The 23,675-nt window shown below is 45.8% G+C and overlaps 1 protein-coding gene across 4 annotated transcripts in view; it reads right to left on the bottom strand.

Moving 5' to 3' along the window:
* The window catches only part of henmt1 (HEN methyltransferase 1), a 50,082-nt gene that overhangs the window by 5,378 nt on the left and 21,029 nt on the right, over window positions 1-23,675 (bottom strand). For all 4 annotated transcript variants that reach the window (XM_073040616.1, XM_073040617.1, XM_073040618.1 and 1 more), the window contains exons 5-7: window positions 19,057-19,239; window positions 15,471-15,642; window positions 14,283-14,669 (exon numbers count right to left, since the gene is read on the bottom strand). In XM_073040616.1, the coding sequence (XP_072896717.1) occupies window positions 14,295-14,669; window positions 15,471-15,642; window positions 19,057-19,239 (730 nt within the window). In that variant the 3' untranslated portion in view covers window positions 14,283-14,294. The remainder of the gene's footprint in view (window positions 1-14,282; window positions 14,670-15,470; window positions 15,643-19,056; window positions 19,240-23,675) is intronic.

The raw sequence follows: 23,675 nt of genomic DNA, 5'->3' as shown, positions 1-23,675 counted from the left end.
TCCCTCAATAACAGCACCATTCTCAGGACAGAAGCTGCTAATGTGGCTCCAGGCTCCAGACTAAGTATTCCTGCTCTACAGCCCAGACTTGTTTTTATTTCAAAACTAAACATTATTCATAATAAAAGTTGTACAAAAAATAAACAGCACTAAATGTTTATGTTTATAGTCAAATAATTCTGTGGTGTTCATTTTTTATTAAAACCTTAGCACCAATATTACATATGACCCAATGGCACCCTTTCATTGTCTGAGGAGTACCCCCAATCGGACACAGACCCAACACATCAGGTAGCATGCGGTGTGGTCCTTCCCACACACAGCCTTTGCATCGAGTTTCAGTGCATCCTTCAACACTCCTGGAAAGTCCGCTCGGCAGACATCTCACTGTGCTGGAAAGCCAGGTTTCGGGCAGCCCAGAGGGTGCTTGCCTTTCTCTGCGTTCCTGACTTTCGAGCAGCACTTGCTGTCTGTCTCAGTGTGTGCCCCTGGGAATAGCCCGTAGATGCTGGGGATTGTTGATGATGGATGTTATTTTGTTCTGAGGAAGCATGTCGATGGTAGGGAGGTACATGCCCAAGATGTACTGGACTGAACCTACTAACCTCAGCAACTTCTTGCATTCCTGTATTGGTTCAGGAAGGCAGCTCTGTTATGCAGCTGCTGAACTGAAGATTAAATGAGACACAAACCTTTGCATCGTTCTCCACAACTTACATAACAGTGCCAACACACCCTGCTGAAATGAGAAGCTGCAAATCTGAATTGCTGATGACCCATTGCACTGTAAATAACTGGAGTTATAATTGGGTATTATAGAGTCCACCCACACTGCTCACATCCACAGTGTCATTTTCTCAATAAACAAATCAGCCAAAATAAATCAACTCAGTACATCAGCTAACATTTGTGGAATCAGTATCATCCCAATTCTCACACAGTGACTTCTCCTAAGCACCAATGTTGATCTTCCTGCTGCTTGTGGCATCTTAAGACACTGATCAGGAAATCCATCCAATTACATCACTGTTTTTCACTATAATATTCCAACAAATTGAGTATTTCACCCCCAGAGTAAAAAGCAATTGCAATTATTTCTGAGACAAAAGGATCCAGAAATTCAACAGGGATACAAATTGTACTGATTTGCTACATTTTCACATCCGGCACTCAGCCAATAACCTCATCCACCTGCAGCTCTCCTCTAGAACATCACCAAGGGAATTTAACCTTTTTATTAATTTTTCAGGATCTGGGCTTCACTGACAAGGTAAGTGGTGAGCGGCCTTCCTGAACCAATACAGGAGCTTAAGAAGGTGCTGAGAGGGTAGATTCAGTCCAGTACATTTTGGGCATGTACCTCCCTACCTTCGACATGCTGCCGCAAAAAAAAATAACATCCATCATCAACAACCCCCAACACTCAGGCTATGCTATCTCTGTGCAGCTACCATGGGCAGGAGGTACACAACCCTAAAGTCCCACACCACCAGATTCAACAACAGCTACTTCCCTTCAGCCATTTGATTCTTCAACCAACCTGCACAACCCAAATATAACAACATTGTGGCCACTTTGTACTACAATGGACTTCACATTCTTTGTTCTAATTGTGCTCTTTCTTGTAAAGATTGTGTATAACATGATTAATTTATGTATTTCTTATAAATGCTACCTATATATGATGCTATGTATCTGCAAAGATACATTTTTCTTTGCACCTGTGCATGCATGTACTTGTCCATTTGACAATAAACGTGACTTTCTGTAGTGAAGGTGCTCTCATGTTGTTGTTTGGATCCAGTGGTGCAGAGGGCATTGGTTTGAGAGGTGCTCTAGGAGTGGCCAGGGTAAGTGCAGTGCATTTTGTAGATGGTGCACTCTGCAGCCACTGGTCATCAGTGATGGAGGGAGGGAGTGTTTAGGGTGGTAGGTGGCATGTCATTCAAGGGGCTGCTTTGTCTTGGATGGTGTTGACATGTCCTGTAGATGGAGAGTCACTCTCTGCAGGAACCCCAACCTCTCAGCTGTTGCTGTAGCCACGGGGTTTGTGTCATCCATTCAGCTGACTGTCCATGACGTTAATGGGAGGGGGGAGATGCACCTCAGTGATGGTAACATCATTAACATCACTGAGGCTCAGATGAGTGCGTCACTGGGCACTTTCAGAAAGAGCAAGGCTTGGATATCACTGTTTATCTGCATCTGCACAGGCTGAAACGGTTTCCAAAGTAAAGCCCAGATCAACACTAGTAGCATGCCTCAGGTAATTCACATTAATTATAGAAGGGTTTCCAAAGTAAACCCTAGGACAACACTGGCAGAGTGCCTCAGGTAATTCACATTAATTATAGTCATAAATTCACACAGCGCGGAATCAGGCCATTCAGCCCAGCTACACTAATCACTTTTCCCACTTTAGGACCATAAATCCCACGTCTTGCCAAGTTAAGTGTCTGTTTAAATATCTCTTAACCATACTGATTGTATCTGACTTCTCCACCTCCTCTGGCACATCAACTGCTCTGTGTTAAAAAAAATCATACCGCTCAGATCCCTTTAAAACTCCTACCTTAAACCCATTCCCTCGGATTTTAATACCACTATCATGGGAAAAAAGATTCTGATTACTGTACCTATCCTATCTATACTCAGTGGCCTCTTTATTTAGTTTCCTCTGTACCTAATAACGTGGCTACTAGGTGGTGGAGACGGAAACAATAGGGTCTTTTAAGAGACTCTTCCTGGATGGCTACGTGGAGCTTAGAAAAATAGAGGGCTATGGGTAAAGCCTAGGTTGTTCTAAGGTAGGGACATGGTCGGCACAGCTTTGTGGGACGAAGGGCCTGTATTGTGCTGTAGGTTTTCTATGTATATTTTTGGTTGTCTGCTGCTGTAGCCCATCCACTTCAAGATTTGATTTGTTGTGCATTCAGAGACGTTGTCACATGTGTTTATTTGAGTTATAGTTGCCTTCCTGTCAGCTTGAACCTGTCTCGCCATTCTCCTCTAACCTATCTCATTAACAAGGCATTTTTGCCCAAAGAACTGTCGTTCACTGGATTTTTTTTTGCACGATTCTCTGTAAACTCTAGTGATTGCTGTACGTGAAAATCCCAGGAGATCAGCAGTTTCTGAGACACTCAAACCACCCTATCTGGTATCAACAATCAAACAAACATGGTGAAAGTCACTTAGATCACATTTTTTCCCCATTCTGATGTTTGGTCTGAACAACAACTGAACCTCTTGACCCTGTCTGCAGGCTTTTATGCATCGACTTGCTGCCACGAGTGGCTGATTAGATATTTGCATTAACAAGCAGGTGTACCTAATAAATTGGCCAGAGTGTATGATTTTCATAATGTTGTATACCACTCTCAGAAAATTCCTCAGTCTCCTATCATCCAGGGAAAACAATCCCAGCCTATCCAATCTCTCCTCACAACTAAAGTCCTCCAATCCAGTCAACATTCTGTTGAATCTTCTCTGCATTTTCTCCAGTGTAATTATGTCCTTCCCACATTGTGGTGACAATAACTACACACAATTCTTGAAGTGGGTCCTAACCAGTGTTTTATAAAGTTGAAATATAACATCCCAACTTCTACATTTCTAACCCTTATCAATCTCTCCCCACTTTCTTTCATCAGTAGATTGAGAATATACATCATCGAGCTCTGTCCCATTATAAGACACTTGTACAATACAGATGAACTCTTGCTCTCTCAAACCATCTCATCGTGACGCTTGTACCTTGTCTACCTGCGCAGTACTTTCTCTGAAACTGTAACACTACATTCTGCATTCAGTTATTCTTTTCCTTTTGCACTAACTTGATGTACTTATGTATGGAATGATCTGCCAGAAGAAAAATTTTCACTGCATCACAGTGCATGTTACAATAACAAACCAATTACCAGTTACCAATATAGCCAACCGCATAACCACATCTGTGGATAGAGCTTTAAACTAAATAGCAGGGGGGTGGGTTCAACAGATTGAAGAAGTGTGGTTAAAGTAAAAGAGAAAAGTGTGGATAAAATAAAAGCAGAAGCTAAAAAGAGAAAAGTAAGGGTGGAATGGAGGAAAGTCAAGTGCATAAGAGATAAAGATTACTAGATTATACAGACACAGTGAGTGTAAGGACACTTTATTTGAATGCCTGTAGTATTCGTAACAAGGTCAGTGGACTTGTCGCACAAATCAGAATAAAGGGGTATGATTTAGTGGTTATTACAGAAACATGGTTGCAGGGTGGAGAGGGTTGGGAATTAAATATCCAAGAATATCAGGTAATACAGAAGGATAGGCAGAAAGGTAAGGGAGGTGGGGTAGCATTCTTCATTAAGGATGAAATCAGGGCGATAGTGAGTGACAATATAAAATCTAAGGAGCAGAATGTTGAATCCATCTGGGTAGAGATTAGGAATAGTAAAGGGGGGGAAAATCACTGGTGGGAGTTGTCTTTATGCCACAGAATAATAACATTACAGTGGCACAGGCAATAAACCGAGAAACATCTGAGGCATGTAAGAATGGAACAACAGTTATCGTGGGGGACTTTAACTTGCGCATAGATTGGGTGAATCACATTGGTCGAGGCAGTCTTGAGAAGGACTTCATAGAATGCATACATGATAACTTTCTTGAACAGCATGTTAGTGAACCTACAAAGGAACGAGCTATATTGGTTCTGGTCCCATGCAATGAGACAGGCAAAATTAGTGATCTTGTAGTTGGGCATCCTCTTACATCCTGTTTCTCATACAAATGGAGGATACAATAGTTCGATCTAAAACCAGTGTATTATGCCTAAACAAGGGAATCTATAATGGAATGAGGGAGGAGTTGGATAGGATAGACTGGGAACACAGGCTATATGGTGGAATGGTTGAGGAACAGTAGAAGATTTTCAGAGATTTTTCACGGTGCTCAACAACAGTAAATTCCAGTCAAGAGCAAGGACAGTAAGGGTGGGGAGAGCCAGCTTTGGATAACTAAGGAAATAAAAGAAGGCAAAAACTAAAAGCTTGTGCTTACAAAGTCACCAAAAGTAATGGGAAACCGGAAGACTGGTAAAACTTTAAAAAGCACCAAAGAACTACTAAACGAGCAATAAAGTAAGGGAAGATAGATTATGAAAATAAACTAGCACAAAATATAATAATGGATAGTAAAAGTTTTTATAATTATATGAAGTGGAAAAGGGTGGCTAAAGTGAACGTAGGTCCCTTGGAGGACAAGAAGGGGGAATTGATATTGGGTAATGAAGGAATTGCCGAGGCTTTGAATGACTATTTGTGTCGGTCTTCATGGTGGAGGACACGTCTAACATGCCGAAGAGAGATGATATGGATGTGATGAGAGGTGAGGACCTCGATACAATAGCTATCACTACAGAGGTCGTGCTGAGCATATTGAAAGAAATAGCAGAGGTTATAGTGAAGGCTTTGGCGATAATTTACCAAAATTCTCTGAACTCTGGGCAGGTCCCAGTGGATTGGAAGACGGTGAATGTCACGCCACTGTACAAAAAAGGATGTAGGCAAAAGGCAGGTAACTATAGGCCAGTTAGTTTAACATCTGTAGTTGGGAAAATGCTTGAAGCTATCAGTAAAGAAGAAATAGCAAGGCATCTGGAAAGAAATGGATCCATCAGGCAGATGCAGCATGGATTCAGCAAGGGCAGGTTCTGTTTGACAAACTTACTGGTATTCTTTGAGGATATAATGAGCACAGTGGATAGAGGGGAATAGATGGACGTTATTTACTTGGATTTTTAGAAGGTGTTCGATAAGGTGCCACATAAAAGACATCCATAATATAAGGATGCGTAGAGTTGGAGGTGATATATTAGCATGGATAGAGGATTGCATAACCAATAAGACAGCAGAGAGTTGGGATATATGGATGGTTCTCTGGTTGGCAATCAGTAGTGAGTGGCGTGCCGCAGGGGTCAGTGCTGGGCCCGCAACTGTTCACGGTATTCATTAACAATCTGGAAGAGGGGACCAAGTGCAGTGTATCTAAGTTTGCTGATGACACTAAATTGAGTGGAAAAGCAAATTGTGCAGAAAATACGGAGAGTTTGCAGAGACATAGAGATAGGTTAAGTGAGTGGGCAAGGGTCTGGCAGATGGTATACAATGTTGGTAAATGTGAGGTCATCACTTTGGAAGGAAAAATGGAGGATCATATTATTATTTAAATAGTAAAAGATTGCAGCATGTTGCTGGGCAGAGGTACTTTGGAGTACTTGAGCATGAATCACAAAAGGTTGGTTTGCAGGTGTAGCAGGCAAATGGAAAGTTGACCTTCATTGCCAGAGGGATTGAATTTAAGAGCAGGGAGGTTATGCTGTAACTGTATAGGGTACTGGTGAGGCCGTATCTGGAGTACTGTGTGCAGTCTATTTACTTGAGGAAGGATATACTGGTTGATTCCAGAGAATTGAGGGGGAGGGGTGTGGTTAAACTACGAGGAAGGATTGAGTTGCCTGGGACTGTACTCACTGGAATTCAGAATGAGAGAAGATCTTATAGAAACATATAAAATTATGAAAGGGATAGATAAGATAGAGGCAGGAAAGTTGTCTCCACTGGCAGGCAAGACGAGAACTAGTGGACATAGCAAACATGAGGAAATCTGCAGATGCTGGAAATTCAAACAACACACACAAAATGCTGGTGGAACACAGCAGGCCAGGCAGCATCTATAGGGAGAAGCACTGTCGGCGTTTCGAGCCAAGACCCTTCGCCAGGACTAGTGGACATAGCCTCAGGATTCGAGGGAGTAAATTTAGGACAGTGATGAGGAGGAACTGCTTTTCTCAAAGAGTGGTGACCTGTGGAATTCTCTGGCCAATGAAGCAGTGGCTACATCAATAAATATAATTAAGATAAGGTTGGATAGATTTTTGCATAGTAGGGGAACAAAAGGTTATAAGGAAAAGGCAGAGAGGAGAAGATGAGTCAATGGTCAGATTGGCCATGACTTTATCAAATAGCTGAACAGGCTCAACGAGCCAGATGGCCACCTTCTCCTCCTGTTCCTAAAGACACATCAGGTATAGAGAGTACTGAAAAACAGAGGGCCTTGGTGTACAAACCCGAGGATCTCTGGAAAAAGTAGCACAGATCTATATGCCTCACGCTCTCTATCTTAACCGTGCTTCAATGCTCCCCATCTGTACAGCACACTGTCTGCTCTGTTTCCCTTTCCCACCCTGTCTGCTCTGTTTCCCTTTCAGACCCTGTCTGCTCTGTTTCCCTTTCCCACCCTGTCTGTTCAGTTTCCCATTCCCACCCTGTCTGCTCTGTTTCCCTTTCAGACCCTGTCGGCTCTGTTTCCCTTTCCCACCCTGTCTGCACTGTTTCCCTTTCCCACCCTGTCTGCACTGTTTCCCTTTCCCACCCTGTCTGCACTGTTTCCCTTTCCCACCCTGTCTGCACTGTTTCCCTTTCCCACCCTGTCTGCACTGCTTCCCTTTCCCACCCTGTCTGCTCTGCTTCCCTTTCCCACCCTGTCTGCTCTGCTTCCCTTTCCCACCCTGTCTGCTCTGTTTCCCTTTCCCACCCTGTCTGCACTGTTTCCCTTTCCCACCCTGTCTGCACTGTTTCCCTTTCCCAACCTGTCTGCACTGTTTCCCTTTCCCACCCTGTCTGCAATGTTTCCCTTTCCCACCCTGTCTGCAATGTTTCCCTTTCCCACCGACTGCTCTGTTTCCCTTTCCCACCCTGTCCGCTCTGTTTCCCTTTCCCACACTGTCCGCACAGCTTCCCTCTCCCACACTGTCCGCACAGCTTCCCTCTCCCACACTGTCCGCACAGCTTCCCTCTCCCACACTGTCCGCACAGCTTCCCTCTCCCACACTGTCCGCACAGCTTCCCTCTCCCACCCTGTCCGCACAGCTTCCCTCTCCCACCCTGTCCGCACAGCTTCCCTCTCCCACACTGTCCGCACAGCTTCCCTCTCCCACACTGTCCGCACAGCTTCCCTCTCCCACACTGTCCGCACAGCTTCCCTCTCCCACACTGTCCGCACAGCTTCCCTCTCCCACACTGTCCGCACAGCTTCCCTCTCCCACCCTGTCCGCACAGCTTCCCCCTCCCACCCTGTCCGCACAGCTTCCCCCTCCCACACTGTCCGCACAGCTTCCCCCTCCCACCCTGTCCGCACAGTTTCCCCCTCCCACCCTGTCCGCACAGCTTCCCCGTCCCACCCTGTCCGCACAGCTTCCCCTTCCCACCCTGTCCGCACAGCTTCCCTCTCCCACCCTGTCCGCACAGCTTCCCTCTCCCACCCTGTCCGCACAGCTTCCCTCTCCCACCCTGTCCGCACAGCTTCCCTCTCCCACCCTGTCCGCACAGCTTCCCTCTCCCACACTGTCCGCACAGCTTCCCTCTCCCACACTGTCCGCACAGCTTCCCTCTCCCACCCTGTCCGCACAGCTTCCCTCTCCCACCCTGTCCGCACAGCTTCCCTCTCCCACACTGTCCGCACAGCTTCCCTCTCCCACACTGTCCGCACAGCTTCCCTCTCCCACCCTGTCCGCACAGCTTCCCTCTCCCACCCTGTCCGCACAGCTTCCCTCTCCCACCCTGTCCGCACAGCTTCCCTCTCCCACACTGTCCGCACAGCTTCCCTCTCCCACACTGTCCGCACAGCTTCCCTCTCCCACACTGTCCGCACAGCTTCCCTCTCCCACCCTGTCCGCACAGCTTCCCTCTCCCACCCTGTCCGCACAGCTTCCCTCTCCCACCCTGTCCGCACAGCTTCCCCCTCCCACACTGTCCGCACAGCTTCCCCCTCCCACCCTGTCCGCACAGCTTCCCCCTCCCACCCTGTCCGCACAGCTTCCCCGTCCCACCCTGTCCGCACAGCTTCCCCTTCCCACCCTGTCCGCACAGCTTCCCTCTCCCACCCTGTCCGCACAGCTTCCCTCTCCCACCCTGTCCGCACAGCTTCCCTCTCCCACCCTGTCCGCACAGCTTCCCTGTCCCACCCTGTCCGCACAGCTTCCCTCTCCCACCCTGTCCGCACAGCTTCCCTCTCCCACACTGTCCGCACAGCTTCCCTCTCCCACACTGTCCGCACAGCTTCCCTCTCCCACACTGTCCGCACAGCTTCCCTCTCCCACCCTGTCCGCACAGTTTCCCTCTCCCACACTGTCCGCACAGCTTCCCTCTCCCACACTGTCCGCACAGCTTCCCTCTCCCACACTGTCCGCACAGCTTCCCTCTCCCACACTGTCCGCACAGCTTCCCTCTCCCACCCTGTCCGCACAGCTTCCCTCTCCCACACTGTCCGCACAGCTTCCCCCTCCCACCCTGTCCGCACAGTTTCCCCCTCCCACCCTGTCCGCACAGCTTCCCCGTCCCACCCTGTCCGCACAGCTTCCCCTTCCCACCCTGTCCGCACAGCTTCCCTCTCCCACCCTGTCCGCACAGCTTCCCTCTCCCACCCTGTCCGCACAGCTTCCCTCTCCCACCCTGTCCGCACAGCTTCCCTGTCCCACTCTGTCCGCACAGCTTCCCTTTCCCACCCTGTCCGCACAGCTTCCCTTTCCCACCCTGTCCGCACAGCTTCCCTGTCCCACCCTGTCCGCACAGCTTCCCTCTCCCACCCTGTCCGCACAGCTTCCCTCTCCCACCCTGTCCGCACAGCTTCCCTCTCCCACCCTGTCCGCACAGCTTCCCCTTCCCACCCTGTCCGCACAGCTTCCCCTTCCCACACTGTCCGCACAGCTTCCCTTTCAACTCTGTCCGCACAGCTTCCCTTTCAACTCTGTCCGCACAGCTTCCCTGTCCCACCCTGTCCGCACAGCTTCCCTTTCCCACCCTGTCCGCACAGCTTCCCTGTCCCACCCTGTCCGCACAGCTTCCCTTTCCCACCCTGTCCGCACAGCTTCCCTCTCCCACCCTGTCCGCACAGCTTCCCTCTCCCACCCTGTCCGCACAGTTTCCCTTTCCCACCCTGTCCGCACAGCTTCCCTCTCCCACCCTGTCCGCACAGCTTCCCTCTCCCACCCTGTCCGCACAGCTTCCCTCTCCCACCCTGTCCGCACAGCTTCCCTGTCCCACTCTGTCCGCACAGCTTCCCTTTCCCACCCTGTCCGCACAGCTTCCCTTTCCCACCCTGTCCGCACAGCTTCCCTGTCCCACCCTGTCCGCACAGCTTCCCTCTCCCACCCTGTCCGCACAGCTTCCCTCTCCCACCCTGTCCGCACAGCTTCCCTCTCCCACCCTGTCCGCACAGCTTCCCCTTCCCACCCTGTCCGCACAGCTTCCCCTTCCCACACTGTCCGCACAGCTTCCCTTTCAACTCTGTCCGCACAGCTTCCCTTTCAACTCTGTCCGCACAGCTTCCCTGTCCCACCCTGTCCGCACAGCTTCCCTTTCCCACCCTGTCCGCACAGCTTCCCTGTCCCACCCTGTCCGCACAGCTTCCCTTTCCCACCCTGTCCGCACAGCTTCCCTCTCCCACCCTGTCCGCACAGCTTCCCTTTCCCACCCTGTCCGCACAGTTTCCCTTTCCCACCCTGTCCGCACAGCTTCCCTGTCCCACCCTGTCCGCACAGCTTCCCTGTCCCACCCTGTCCGCACAGCTTCCCTTTCCCACACTGTCTGTTCTTTCCCTTTCCCACCCTGTCCGCACAGCTTCCCTGTCCCACACTGTCCGCACAGCTTCCCTGTCCCACACTGTCCGCACAGCTTCCCTTTCCCACACTGTCTGTTCTGTTTCCCTTTCCCACCCTGTCCGCACAGCTTCCCTTTCCCACCCTGTCCGCACAGCTTCCCTTTCCCACCCTGTCCGCACAGCTTCCCTTTCCCACCCTGTCCGCACAGCTTCCCTTTCCCACACTGTCTGTTCTGTTTCCCTTTCCCACCCTGTCCGCACAGCTTCCCTTTCCCACACTGTCTGTTCTGTTTCCCTTTCCCACCCTGTCCGCACAGTTTCCCTTTCCCACCCTGTCCGCACAGCTTCCCTTTCCCACCCTGTCCGCACAGCTTCCCTTTCCCACACTGTCCGCACAGCTTCCCTGTCCCACCCTGTCCGCACAGCTTCCCTTTCCCACCCTGTCCGCACAGCTTCCCTGTCCCACCGTCTGTTCTGTTTCCCTGTCCCACCCTGTCCGCACAGCTTCCCTTTCCCACTCTGTCTGCACTGCTCCCCATCTGCACTGGCTACATTTTCCGCGACTGCATGGCTCTGGCCCTCTGAATGGCTGTTGGTTGTTTTGTTCCCACATCTACAGGAGAGAGAGCACGCTCTGGCCTAGTGGAATTAACCTCAGCACTGGGACAGACTGCTCTATCTTCAGTTGTTCTTTTCCTCAGATGCTTGTGGGCAGCGTGGGTCCCGTGGAGATTGTGGGGTGGGTGTGGAGGTTGGATTTTACTTCCAACATCCTCCTTCCCAGATCTGTTGTCCAGTTCTTTTGGTTCTGTCCTGTCAGGGAGCAGGGTAAGTTAGTAGGGACTTATCTCGGGCTTATGACCACAAAATAGCAAATGACCAGGGAGATCCTCAGCACTGAGTCTGTCTGATAGGAGCACACTGAGGCCAGGCGGATGGGGTCCCAACTGACCCTCCTGCCCCACTTCTGACAGAGTATGGGTTTGACATCAGCACTCTCACAACTGGAGCATAGCAGGTTACCCTCAAGCCAAGGGACTAGGCTCAGAACAACTGTGCCTTGGGCTATCTGCTGCAGGAGGATCACCTGCCCCTACCACTCCTACTCTTCCTTCACCTCAATCTACCCCACTGTGGTCCCTGCACTTTCTCTACCTGCACTGCATTTTCTCTGTAACTGTGACAATATATTGTGCAATCTGTTTTTTTATTTAACTACCTCACTATACATGCTGTATGTTCAGTATGATCTGTCTGGATGGCATACAGAACAAAAGCTTTTCACTGTATCTTGGTACATGTGACAATAATAAACCAACAATAAAATGCATGGATTTGATACAACTTTATAAAATACTGGTTACCCCATTCTTGGAAATCTATGCACAATTCTGGGCACTCTACTGCAACAAGGATGTTATTGTTCTGCAGAGGGTGCATAGAGGGACACAGAATGACCAGGATGTATTGGCTTAATATTGTCACATATATCCAGATACTGTAACAATCTTGTCTGGTGCAGGGAGAATAAGATAAAATGATAAGAATGCAGAATAAATTGTAAAAGCCACCAAAATAGTGTAGAGCAGGTAAATGATAAAGTGCAAAATCATAAAGAGAATGTTGCCTGGATTGGAGTACTTCAGAGATAAGGCTGGGTCTGTTTCCCTTGTAGAGGAGACAAAGAGGTTGCCTGTTCTGAAATTGTATCTTCGACTTCCTAACCAGAAGACCACAATCTGTGCGGATTGGTGATAACACATCCTCCTCCTGACGATCCACACTGGCGCACCTCAAGGGTGTGTGTTCGCCCACTACTCTACTCCCTATATACCCATGACTGTGTGGCTACGCATAGCTCAAATACCAACTATAAATGTGCTGATGATACAACCATTGTTGATAGAATCTCAGGTGGTGACGAGTACAGGAGTGAGATATGCCAACTAGTGGAGTGGTGCTGCAGCAACAACCGGGAACTCAACATCAGTAAGATGAAAGAGCTGATTGTGGACTTCAGGAAGGGTAAGATGAAGGAACACATATCAATCCTCATAGAGGGATCATAAGTGGAGAGAGTGAGCAGTTTCAAGTTCCTGGGTGTCAAGATCTCCGAGGATCTAACCTGGTCCTGATGTAGTTATAAAGAAGGCAAGACTGCAGCTATACTTCATTAGGAGTTTGAAGGGATTTGGCATGTTAACAAATACACTCAAAAACTTCTATAGTTGTACCGTGGAGAGCATTCTGACAGGCTGCGTCACTGTCTGGTATGGAGGGGCTACCACACAGGACCGAAAGAAGCTGAGGGTTGTAAATCTCGTCAGCTCCATCTTGGGTACTAGCCTACAAAGTACCCAGGACATCTTCAGGGAGTGGTGTCTCAGAAAGGCAGTATCCATTATTAAGGACCTCCAGCATCCAGGGCATGTCCTTTTCTCACTGTTACCATCAGGAAGGAGGTACAGAAGCCTGAAGGCAAACACTCAGCGATTCAGGAATAGCTTCTTCCCCTCTGCCATCTGATTTCTAAATGAACATTGAACCCTTGGACACTTAGCTCACTTTTTTTAAAAAGTATACACTATTTCTGTTTTTCTACGCGTTTTTTAAATCTATTCAATATATGTATACTGTAATTGATTTACTTATTTATATATTATTTTTTAATTTCATTTATCATTATTTTTTCTACATTATGTATTGCATTGAACTGCTGCTAAGTTAACAAACTTCACATCACATGCCAGTGATAATAAACCTGATTCTGAGTTGCACAAAATTGTGAGGGATGTGGATAAGATACAGAGTAGGAATCATTTTCTCTTAGTAGATGTATTTTTTAACTAGAGGGCTTAGGTTTAGGGTAAGTAGGAGATTGAGAAGGGATCTGAAGAAGAATTTTATCACCCAGATGGTGTTTGAAACTTGGAACACTTGGCCTGAGAGGGTAGTGAAGGCAGGTACATTAATCTGGACAATCACCAAGGCATAGGTGGTTACATAGCAACTGCCAATGAATGGGTTAGTGCTGACAGGTACTCAGTGGTTAGTATTGACCCAATAGATTGATGGACCTGTTTTTCCATGTGATTCTATATACAACCAAGGAAAGTTCACAGATGTCAAGAGCAAGCTTTTTAAATTTATTTTTTTTTTTTTTTAAACAGAGAATGGTGGGTGCCTGGGACACACTGTCAGTGAAGGAAGTAGAAGCAGATGCAATAGCAGTGCATGAATGGTATTTGGACAGGCAGAGAATGGAGAGATGTGGGTCATATGCAGGAAGATGTGTAGTTTAAATTGACAATATGGGCTGAAGGGCCTGTTCTTGTGCTGTACTGTTCTGAGTCCTCGTGGATAATAAATTTCACTGAAGAGGCAACCTCCTTTATAATCTAGTGTCGACCCCGATTAATGCTGAGGTATTTATTTACCTACTATAAATGACCAATCAGTCTTCAGATAAAACAGCCCTTTGCATTAACAGCTTTGTTAGAGCCAGATTGTGAAAACACACCTGCCCTATAGAAACTGGAAACTAAACTGTCAGTGAGAGCTGGTGATACAACCCCTGATCCTTTATTTCCTAGTCTTACCCCAATGACTTCCTGGAACAAGCAAAGGTTGTGGAATCTGACCTGAGGATCTGATCAGTTGTCACTGTTCTCAGTCCCAGCTGGATACAGGACTGAGGTACCAGTGTGACTGAGTTTCACTTGGTCCGATGCCTGCAGTATCCTCTGCAGCTGCTGGAGGGAGCCGCTGAGCTGCCGGATTCTAGGGTTGGTGAAGAAGGCGTGCAAGGGGATGTGAAGCTGGCCACCAATTATGCTGGCCTCCTGGCCAAACCCGTCCGGTGCACATTCCCCACTGTCAGCTCCCCACATCCTCCATTCACTCTGCCAGTCTGTTTCGCTGTCAGTCAACCGCCGTCTCACACATTCTGCAGCGAAGATCACCTCATTCAAGACAGCATTGTGCAAGATTTTCCGATCATTCAAACTTGGGTAAACAACTTCATAAACCTGGATCATGGGAGAAAAGACGCAACAAAGAATCACACTGTTCTGCACAGCACATTTACAGGCACAGTCCCTGGGCACACTCAAGGAATCCAAGCTTTAGGAGAGGCTCGTTTGTTTGGTTAACAGGCTCAGGTTACGATGATCTGGTGATTTCAGGAAGAACACAGGCGCATTGTGGGAATGGAGTTTCACCTCAGCACTGACCAAATCCTCCCCGTTCTGAAGCAGTGCCCTCACCGAGAGTGCCAAAACTAACCCTAGACAGAGGTTTCCACTGTCCCCCAAGGCCACAGGTCAGGGCTCAGGACACAGCAACTCCAACCAATATAACAGTGAGAATTAATGACAACATCCACGAGACTGGCAAAGGCCAGGATCAGAGGGGGTATGGGGTGGAGAGATGGGGAATGGGAGCAGATAGATATGGGCGTGAGTGGGAGAGCCATGTTTAGAATGAGCGTTCTAGGAGTGGCTGGTTTGAGATGGAGGTGAGGACGGAGTGACGTAGGAGTGAAAGGTGAGAGCGTGAAAGCTGCAGAATTTAATGGCAGCATTGAAAACAACTGGCAATTGTGAAACAGGATGGAATGGGTTATGAAAGAATGACTAACTGGCCCAGAATGCCTCCAACGACATTATGCATTTACTGGGATTAAGCTACGCAAGTTGCCTGATACAGAATTAAATTAGAATCACATTATAAAGTAAAAATCTATCCCCGTGCACATGACCTCATCATGGCTGGGAAGTTACAGACAGCTTTCTTAATGACATTCATTCCTTTCTGACAAGAACACTCACCAGGTTGTATGGTGACTTAGAGTCCTTCATTTCAGTTTTGGTTCTCCTGAGATGTACCCTCCGGAAGATTGCTATCTGAGTGCAGAATCCCAGACTTTCACTACCCTCAGGACCTTTACCTACACCAGTGAACTCCAAAGAGTAGTCATATTTATGGCCAATGTTCAGGCACCTGTAACAGTGAAGTAGATGCATCTTAGCAATTACCCACACAACGCACAGCTTTTAACTTCTTATGCCCAGCTTTTCAAACTTTCAACAAGTATCCAAATAACGAAGGTCGGAGATGTCAGTCATACAGCACAGAAACAGGCCCTTCTGCCCAACTGGTCCAAGCTAGTCCTATTTGCCTGTGTTTGGCCTATATCTCCCAAAACCTTTCTTAACCATCTATCTGTCCAAGTGCCTTTTAAATGCTGTTAATGGACCTGCCTCAACCACTTTCCCCAGGCAGATCATTCCACAATATCCACCACCTTCTGGGTGAAAAAAGCCCCTATAGTTCCTATTAAATCCTTTTCCTCTCACCTTAAACCTTAAATTTTTAGTTCTCCTTCCCTAAGAAAAAGGCAGTGAGCATTCACCTTGCCCTCAAGACTTTATACACATCAGTCTCTTACACTTCTCCCTGTAACTCAGGGCCCCCAAGTCCTGACATCTTTGTAAATTTTTTTTAACGCTCTTTCCAGTTTAGTGACATATTTCATATAGCAGAGAGACCAAACTTGGACACAGTAATTCAAGTGCACCCTTACCAATGTCTTGTACATCTCAAAGTTCAACGTACATTATCAAAATATGTATACTACATACAACCTTGAGATTTGTCTCCTTACTGGCAGCCACAAAACAAAGAAACCCAATAGAACCCACCGAAAGTTGATTTGGCCCAGACCCGCCTTGCCACAACCATCCGACACCTTCGAGACTTCAGTTCACACTGCAAAAATGCCAGGTCATACAGGCAGTTCAAAAGCTCAACTCGGAAAGGGAAGTTACAGGTTACTGATTGCAGAGATTGTTTACCAGAAAGAGTGATTAAAGGAGTAGTTAGTATTTCTGTTTGCTGCCAGTAAGGCGTCACTGTGCTTCACCAGTGTCATCTTAAACCTGTAACACAATATCCCAACTCCTATACTCAGTGCCCCGAATGATGAAGGCTGGCATACCAAAGCTTTCTTCACCACTCTATCTATCTGTGATGCCACTCTCAAGGAACCCTGTACTTGTAACTCCTAGATCCTCTAGTTCTACAACACACACAGGGCCCTATCATTCACTGTAAGGTCTTATCTCCATTTGTCTTCCCAAGATGCAAGAACAAATCTTGTGTTTTATTTAAGTACAGCTGCAAAAAAATCCTATGAGAACTACAGGCCAGTAAGCCTAACTTTGATGGTAGGAAAGCTGCTGGAGTGAATTCTGAGGCATAAGATATAACATTAGGAAAGACAGGGGTTGATTAGGATAGTCAGCACGGCTTTGCGCGTTCCTCCTGAATTTGATTAAATTTTTGAAGAAGTAACCAAGGAGGTTGATGAGGGCAGTGCAGTGGAAGTGGTTTATATGAGCTTCAGTAAGGCCTCTGATAAGGTTCCACATGATAGGCTGCTGTGAAAGGTTAGATCATACAGGATCCAGGGCGAGCTGGCTGACTGGAGAGTGATGGTGGAATTGAGAGTCATAGAGCAATTACAGGTTCATGGCCAGTGTGTTCCTCAGGCCTCAGAGCTATGCCCATTGCTATTTGTCATCTATGTCAATGGTTTGATTGGGAATGTACAAGGCATGATAGGTAGTACGAAACCTTTTCCTGTGGCAGAGATTTCCAACACTCAAAGGCATAAGTTTAGGGGTTCAGAGGTTTTCTCCCCCTACCCAGATGGAGGATGGAATCAGGAACAAACTACCTAGATACATGGTGGAGGAAGTGACACAACAATGGAGAAAGTAGTAAGGCAATTGACAAGGTCAGTGATAAGCTGATCCAAAAGATTAGGATGCATCTGATTTATGGTGACTTCAGCAGTTTGAATTCAATTAGTTTCCACATATTTGACAGTAGGAGAGATGAAAAATGCTGGACATCTAGAGCAACACATAAAATGTTGGTGCAGGCAGCATTTATGGAGGGAAGTGAACATTTGATGTTTCAGCTCAAGACTCATACCCTGTGTACAGGTCTGCAACCAATGGTGTTTTGCAGGGATTAGTGCTAGTGATTTAGATATGATTTGGGTCAAGAGATGAGTCAGTAAGTTTGTACAACACAAACATTGGTGGAGCTGTGAAGTGTGTAGAGGGCTATTAAAGGATACAGCAGAATATAGGTCAGTTAGAGATATGGGTGGAGAAATAGCAGATGGAGTTTTATCTGAGCAAGAGTGAGGTATTGCACTTTGAGAGGTCAAATGTAAGGGGAAAATTAATGGCAGTGCCTGTACAGAGCATTGATGTTAGGAGGGATCTTGTGGTCCAAGACCATAGCTCCCTAGTAAGTAATTAGGGTAGTAAGGAAGTTTGCCTTCATTGGACGGGGTATTGAGTACAAGAGTAAGAAAGTTGCACCTATTGTACATAAACTCTAGTTAGGCCACACTTGGTGAGTACAATGTGCAGTTCAGGTCAACCCATTACAAAAAAAATGCAGAGGATTTGGAAAGGGTGCAGGAGAGTTTTGCCGGGATGCTGCCTGGGTTAGAAGGTAAGAGCTACAAGGAGAGGTTGGACAAGCTTGAGCTGTTTTTCTCTAGAGTTTTGGAGGTCGAGGGGAGACCTGATAGAGATTTATAAAATTCTGAGAGGCACAGTTAAAGTAGACAGAATAGAACTGTCAGATAGCAAAGGATGAACACTTAAGATGAGAAGAGGAAATTTAATGGAAAATATTTATTATAAATATCTATTTATTATAAATTACTATGATTGCACATGACACATTTCAATGGAGATCAACATAAAGATTTTTACTCACGTATGTGAAGGATGTAAGAAATAAAGTCAATTGAAATTCAATTTGACTATCAGGGAATAGAGGGATATGGGCCACGTGCAGACAGAAAAGATTGAGTTTAATTGGCATCATGTTTAGTGTAAACATTGTGGGCCAGAGGGCCTGTCCTCTGCTATACTGTTTTGTGTCTCTAGACAAGCACTTGAATCACCAAGGCACAGAAGGCTGAAAAACAGTTACTAGAGATATGTACTGAATGGTTAATACATATATCATGGACTGAAGGCCCTGTTCCTGTGCCCCAGAGATCACAGTTTCAAGATAAAATGATCAATTAAAGCTAAAGTGTAAAAAAATTCCTTCTCACAGAAAGTGGTGAATCTCTAGAATTCCTTAGCTTTGGGGATAGTAGAAGCTGGATAATTGGGGGTAGCTAAAGAAGATGATTTGGGGTTGTGAAAAATTGGGGATTGAAGACTCTGGCAGAGAGAGAGAGATGAGATCTGGGGTAGATCAGCCATGATCATAGTGAATGGTGAGGAAGGCTTGCCTACTCCTGCACCTGTTTCCTTGTGTAATGACTCTGACTCTAGTTTTTAAATAGTTCCAAGCAGAACAGTCCTGTGTACTTACCAAGCCTGAAATTCCGATCTACTCCATTCAAACTTGTGGTCATGGTGTCTGAATTGGCCCATCCCTGGGATCAAGGGGTTGAAGTCAGCATTGGGAGTTGTTACTACCACCACTGCTGGGTTCATATAACCAAACAATACCTCTGGAAGCTTTGCCAGATCAGCTGTGTCCAAGTGCTCAATTCTGAATAAGGAATAAGAAATAGATAAAATAAGACCAAAAAAAGATAACATTTCAAGTTTGAGTTTATTGCAACAGGCTCATATACACAGGATATAAATGCCATAATTAGCTTTTTGAAGCATCAGCACAGTACATTACAAACACAACAAATAAGATGTAACATAAATTTACATTAAAAGAACTAAATATAATAACACCAGTGCAACAAGAGAGAGAGAGGGAGAAAAATATATATAATCCAAGGTAGTACTGGGGTATTTCAGGTCAATTTAAGAACCTGTTGCAGTGCACTGTTCCACAGAACTACCCAAAAGAATATAACTCAGTATAACTTTCTGATGGTCTATTTAAGGAAGACACCATTTAAAGCAATGATTAAACTTAAGACAAGATGTAACTTCACAGATAGGTGAAAATGGAAAATACTGGAAATGTTCAGTAGCCAGCAAGGAATTCAACTGAACTCTTTCACAGTTCTGATAAAAGTTCTCAAACTTGGAAGTGTTCAATATTAATTGCTTGAAATTTTGAATCAAATCACTCCTTCCAAGGAAACACACAGTTTCCATAATCTCTCCCTGCAAGTTTACCCTTGGAATCTATACATTGTCTGGTAAAAGATAACACTCAACAGATCAGGGACCACTTGCAGAGGAAGAAACAGTTAATAATTCAGGTTGAAGGTCCTTTGCCAAAACTAGAGGCAAAACAAGATAACAAGAATATAGAACATAGAAATCTACAGCACATTACAGGCCCTTCAGCCCACAATGTTGGACCAACCATGTAGGCTACCCTAGAAACTGCCTAGAATTTCCCTACCGCATAGTTCTCTATCTTTCTAAGTTCCAGGTACCTATCTAAGAGTCTCTTAAAAAACCCTATTGAACTCTGTCTCTACAACCTTCATTGGCAGTGCAATTCACACACCCAACACTCTGTGTGGAAAAACTTACGTCTGACATCCTTCTTGTACTTACTTCCAAGCACCTTAAAACTATGCCCCCTCATACTAGCCATTTCAGCCCTGGGAAAGAGCCTCTGGTTATCCACACCATCAATGCTTCTCATCATCTTATACACCTCTGTCAGGTCACCTCTCATCCTCCGTCACTCCAAGGAGAAAAGGCCAAGTTCACTCAACTTATTCTCATAAGGCATGCTCTCCAATCCAGGCAACATCCTTGTAAATCTTCTCTGCACTCTCCCTATAGTATCCAAACATGTTGTTTCAACATATGTAGGCCCCCGTTAGTCTCGATAGACCATGGATTTGCACCTTGGAAAGTTTCCAGGGCGCAAGCCTGGGCAAGGTGTTTTTTTTTTAAATGGAAGACCAGCAGTTGCCCAAGCTGCAAGTCTTCCCTCTCCACACCACCAATGTTGTCCAAGGGAAGGGCATTAGGTTTCAACTTACAGTATATATGTTGCAGAGTAGGTGGGGAATATCTGATAGGGAGAGATCAAGTTTGGAATGGGGTAAGTTGTAGGGGTCATCTAGTCAATGGATTAATGTGGACAGTTAGGGAGGGAAATGTCTTCACTATCATCTCGATACCCAAGAAAAATAAGATAATGTGTCTTAATGACTACCACCCTGTGGCTCTACTATCTACCATCATGAAGTCACGGTATACATCAGCTCCAGCTTTCCAGACAATCTCATCCCACTGCAATTTGCCTACTGCCAAAACAGGTCTATGGCAGATGCCATCTCCCTGTCCCTACACTCATCTCTGGAGCATCCGGACAGACTTACATCAGATTATTTTTATGGAACACAATTCTGCTTTCTATACTATTATTCCAAGCATGGGAGTTAATGCTTCCCTCTGCAACTCAACCCTTGATTTCTTAACCAACAGACACAATCAGTAAAGATAGGCTGCAACACCTACGCCACAATTATTCTAAATACTGGTGCTCTACGAGGTTGTGTCCAGAGCCTCTACTGCTCCCTGTACACTTATGACTGTGTGGTCAGATTCTGCTCCAACTCTATCTCCAAGCTTGCTAATAATACCACTGTAGTGGGCCACATTGTCAAATAACGACGAGCCGGAGTACTGGAAAGAGATAAAGAGCATAGCAACATACTGTCAGGACAACAATCTTTCCCCTCAGTCAACAAAAGAGCTGGCCATTCATTACAGAAAAGGGACAGTGTACATGCTCCTGTCTATACCAACAGTACTGAGGTTGAGAAGGTTGAGAGCATCAAATTCCAACACCAATAGCCTGTCCTCATCCAACCACAAGAAAGCTCACCAACCTCTAATTCCTCAGGAGGCTAAAGAAATTCAGCATGTCCCATCAACTCTTACCAATTTTTATCAACGCACCATAGAAAGTATTCTATCTGGATTAGTAAACAAGAGATTCTACAGTAAATAATTCCTGCCACAGATGTTACCAGACTTGCTGAGGTTTTTGTGACGATCTGAACGCCTAACAGATTGGCATGGCAACTATTCTGCATATGACCACAAGAAACTACAGAGAATTCTGAACACAGCTCATCACATCACAGGATCCAGCCTCCCCTCTGTGGACTCTGTCTATACTTTTCACTGGCAACATAATCAAGGACATCCACTACTCCAGACATCCTCTCTTCTATCCTCTTCCATCAGGCAGATAACACAAAAAAAATCACATACCACCAACTTCTATCCCACAGTTATAAGACTCTTGAACTGACCACTTGTATTATACGATTCAATGGACTCTTGGCCTCACAATCTACCTCATTATGATCTTGCACTTGCCTGCATTGCACTCTTTTACACTTTATTCTGCATTGTTATTGCTTTACCTTATTCTAGCTCAATGCACTGTGTAATAATCTGATCTGTATGAACGGTATGCAAGACAAGCTTTTCACTGTACTTGCTACATGTGACAATAAGAATCCAATCCGATACCAATTTCACACTCTATCACATTGCTGCTTCTATATTCTCACTCTCTATCTCAGGGGTTCCCAAGCTTTTTTATGCCATGGACCCCTAACATTAACCAAGGGGTCAGTGGGTCCCAGGTTGGGAACCCCTGCTCTAACTGATCTCACTTCATTCATTAATTTTTCCCCTCTCTATTGGCCCGCCTTTAACACAAATGGATGACCTCTACAACTTATCCCTCTAACAATGCTAGCCTCACCCTATCCGAGACATCTCCAGTGTCTGCCATTCCTCCCAAACCCTCTCTGCAACATTAAATCATTCTGTTTTCTCTTTTCCCCAGTTCTGGAAGGCCTTGGTTCTGAAATATTAACTCTCTACAGATATTGCCCAACCTGCTGAGTGTTCCCAACAGTTCGGTTTTTATTCAGATTCCCAAAAACTACAATGAACATTTCCTGATTATCACACCAGTGTCAAATCCTAGAGAATGGAGTGGACTGATCTTCATCCAACCATTCAGACAATGGTTTCATCTTTTAGTATTTCTTGCACAGCTACCAGCTTCATTAATCATTCACTTCCTTGGTTTACATCTCCACAGCATAGGTCTAAGCAGAGTGTGCACAACCCCAATTTAACCCAGTTATTGGATTTTAATTGAAATATTTCAGGAAAGTAGTAAGAACATTGAGTGGTCAATGTCACACCAAGTAGAACTGCTACCTCACTGCTCTAATGTCCCAGGTTCAATCCTGATCTCTGGTGCAGTCCGAATGGAATTTGCACATTCTCCCTGCAAACATGAGTTTTCTCTGGGCGCCTTGGTTTCCTCTCACATCTCTAAAACAGACAAATAGGTTGATTAAATAGTTGCTGTAAATTGCCCCTTGTAATGACTAAGTTCAGAGTCACACAACAGTCAGAAAGTTATGTTGCAGCTTTATAAAACTCTGGTTAGGTCACAACTGGAGTATTGCAGTCATTTCTGATCACTCCGTTATATGGAGGCTTTAAAATGGGTGCAGGAGAGGTAACCAGGACACTGCCTGGTATAGAGGGCATTAGCTATAAGGAAAGATTGCATAAACTTGGGTTGTTTACTCCAAGTATCAGAGGCTGAGGGGACACCTGATAGAAATTTATAAAATTTTAAGAGGCATAGAGAGCCAGGAAAAATCTTTATCTCAGAGTAGAAATGTCAATTACTAGAAAATATGCATTTAAAGTGAAGGGGAGGGAATATTTAAAGTTGTTTTTTTTTAAAAACACAGGCAGTGATAAGTGTCTGAAATAAGCTGCCACTGGTAGAGTCAAATACAGCAGAGGTGTTTAGGAGGCTCTTGGATACACACGTGAAAGTGCAGAGAATGGAAGGATATGGACACTGTATAAACAAAAGATGAAGATAAAGATGACCTTATTTGCCACATGTACATCAAAACATACAGTGAAATACTTTATTTGCATCAACAACCAACACAGTGTGAGGATGGGCTGGGGCAGCTGGCAAGTACCGCCATGCTCCCATTG

The sequence above is a fragment of the Hemitrygon akajei genome, chromosome 3 (genome assembly GCF_048418815.1).
Source record: "Hemitrygon akajei chromosome 3, sHemAka1.3, whole genome shotgun sequence".
Lineage (NCBI taxonomy): Eukaryota > Metazoa > Chordata > Chondrichthyes > Myliobatiformes > Dasyatidae > Hemitrygon > Hemitrygon akajei.
The sequence above is the reverse complement of the archived record's forward strand: the minus strand, read 5'-3'. Positions and strand labels throughout refer to the sequence as shown.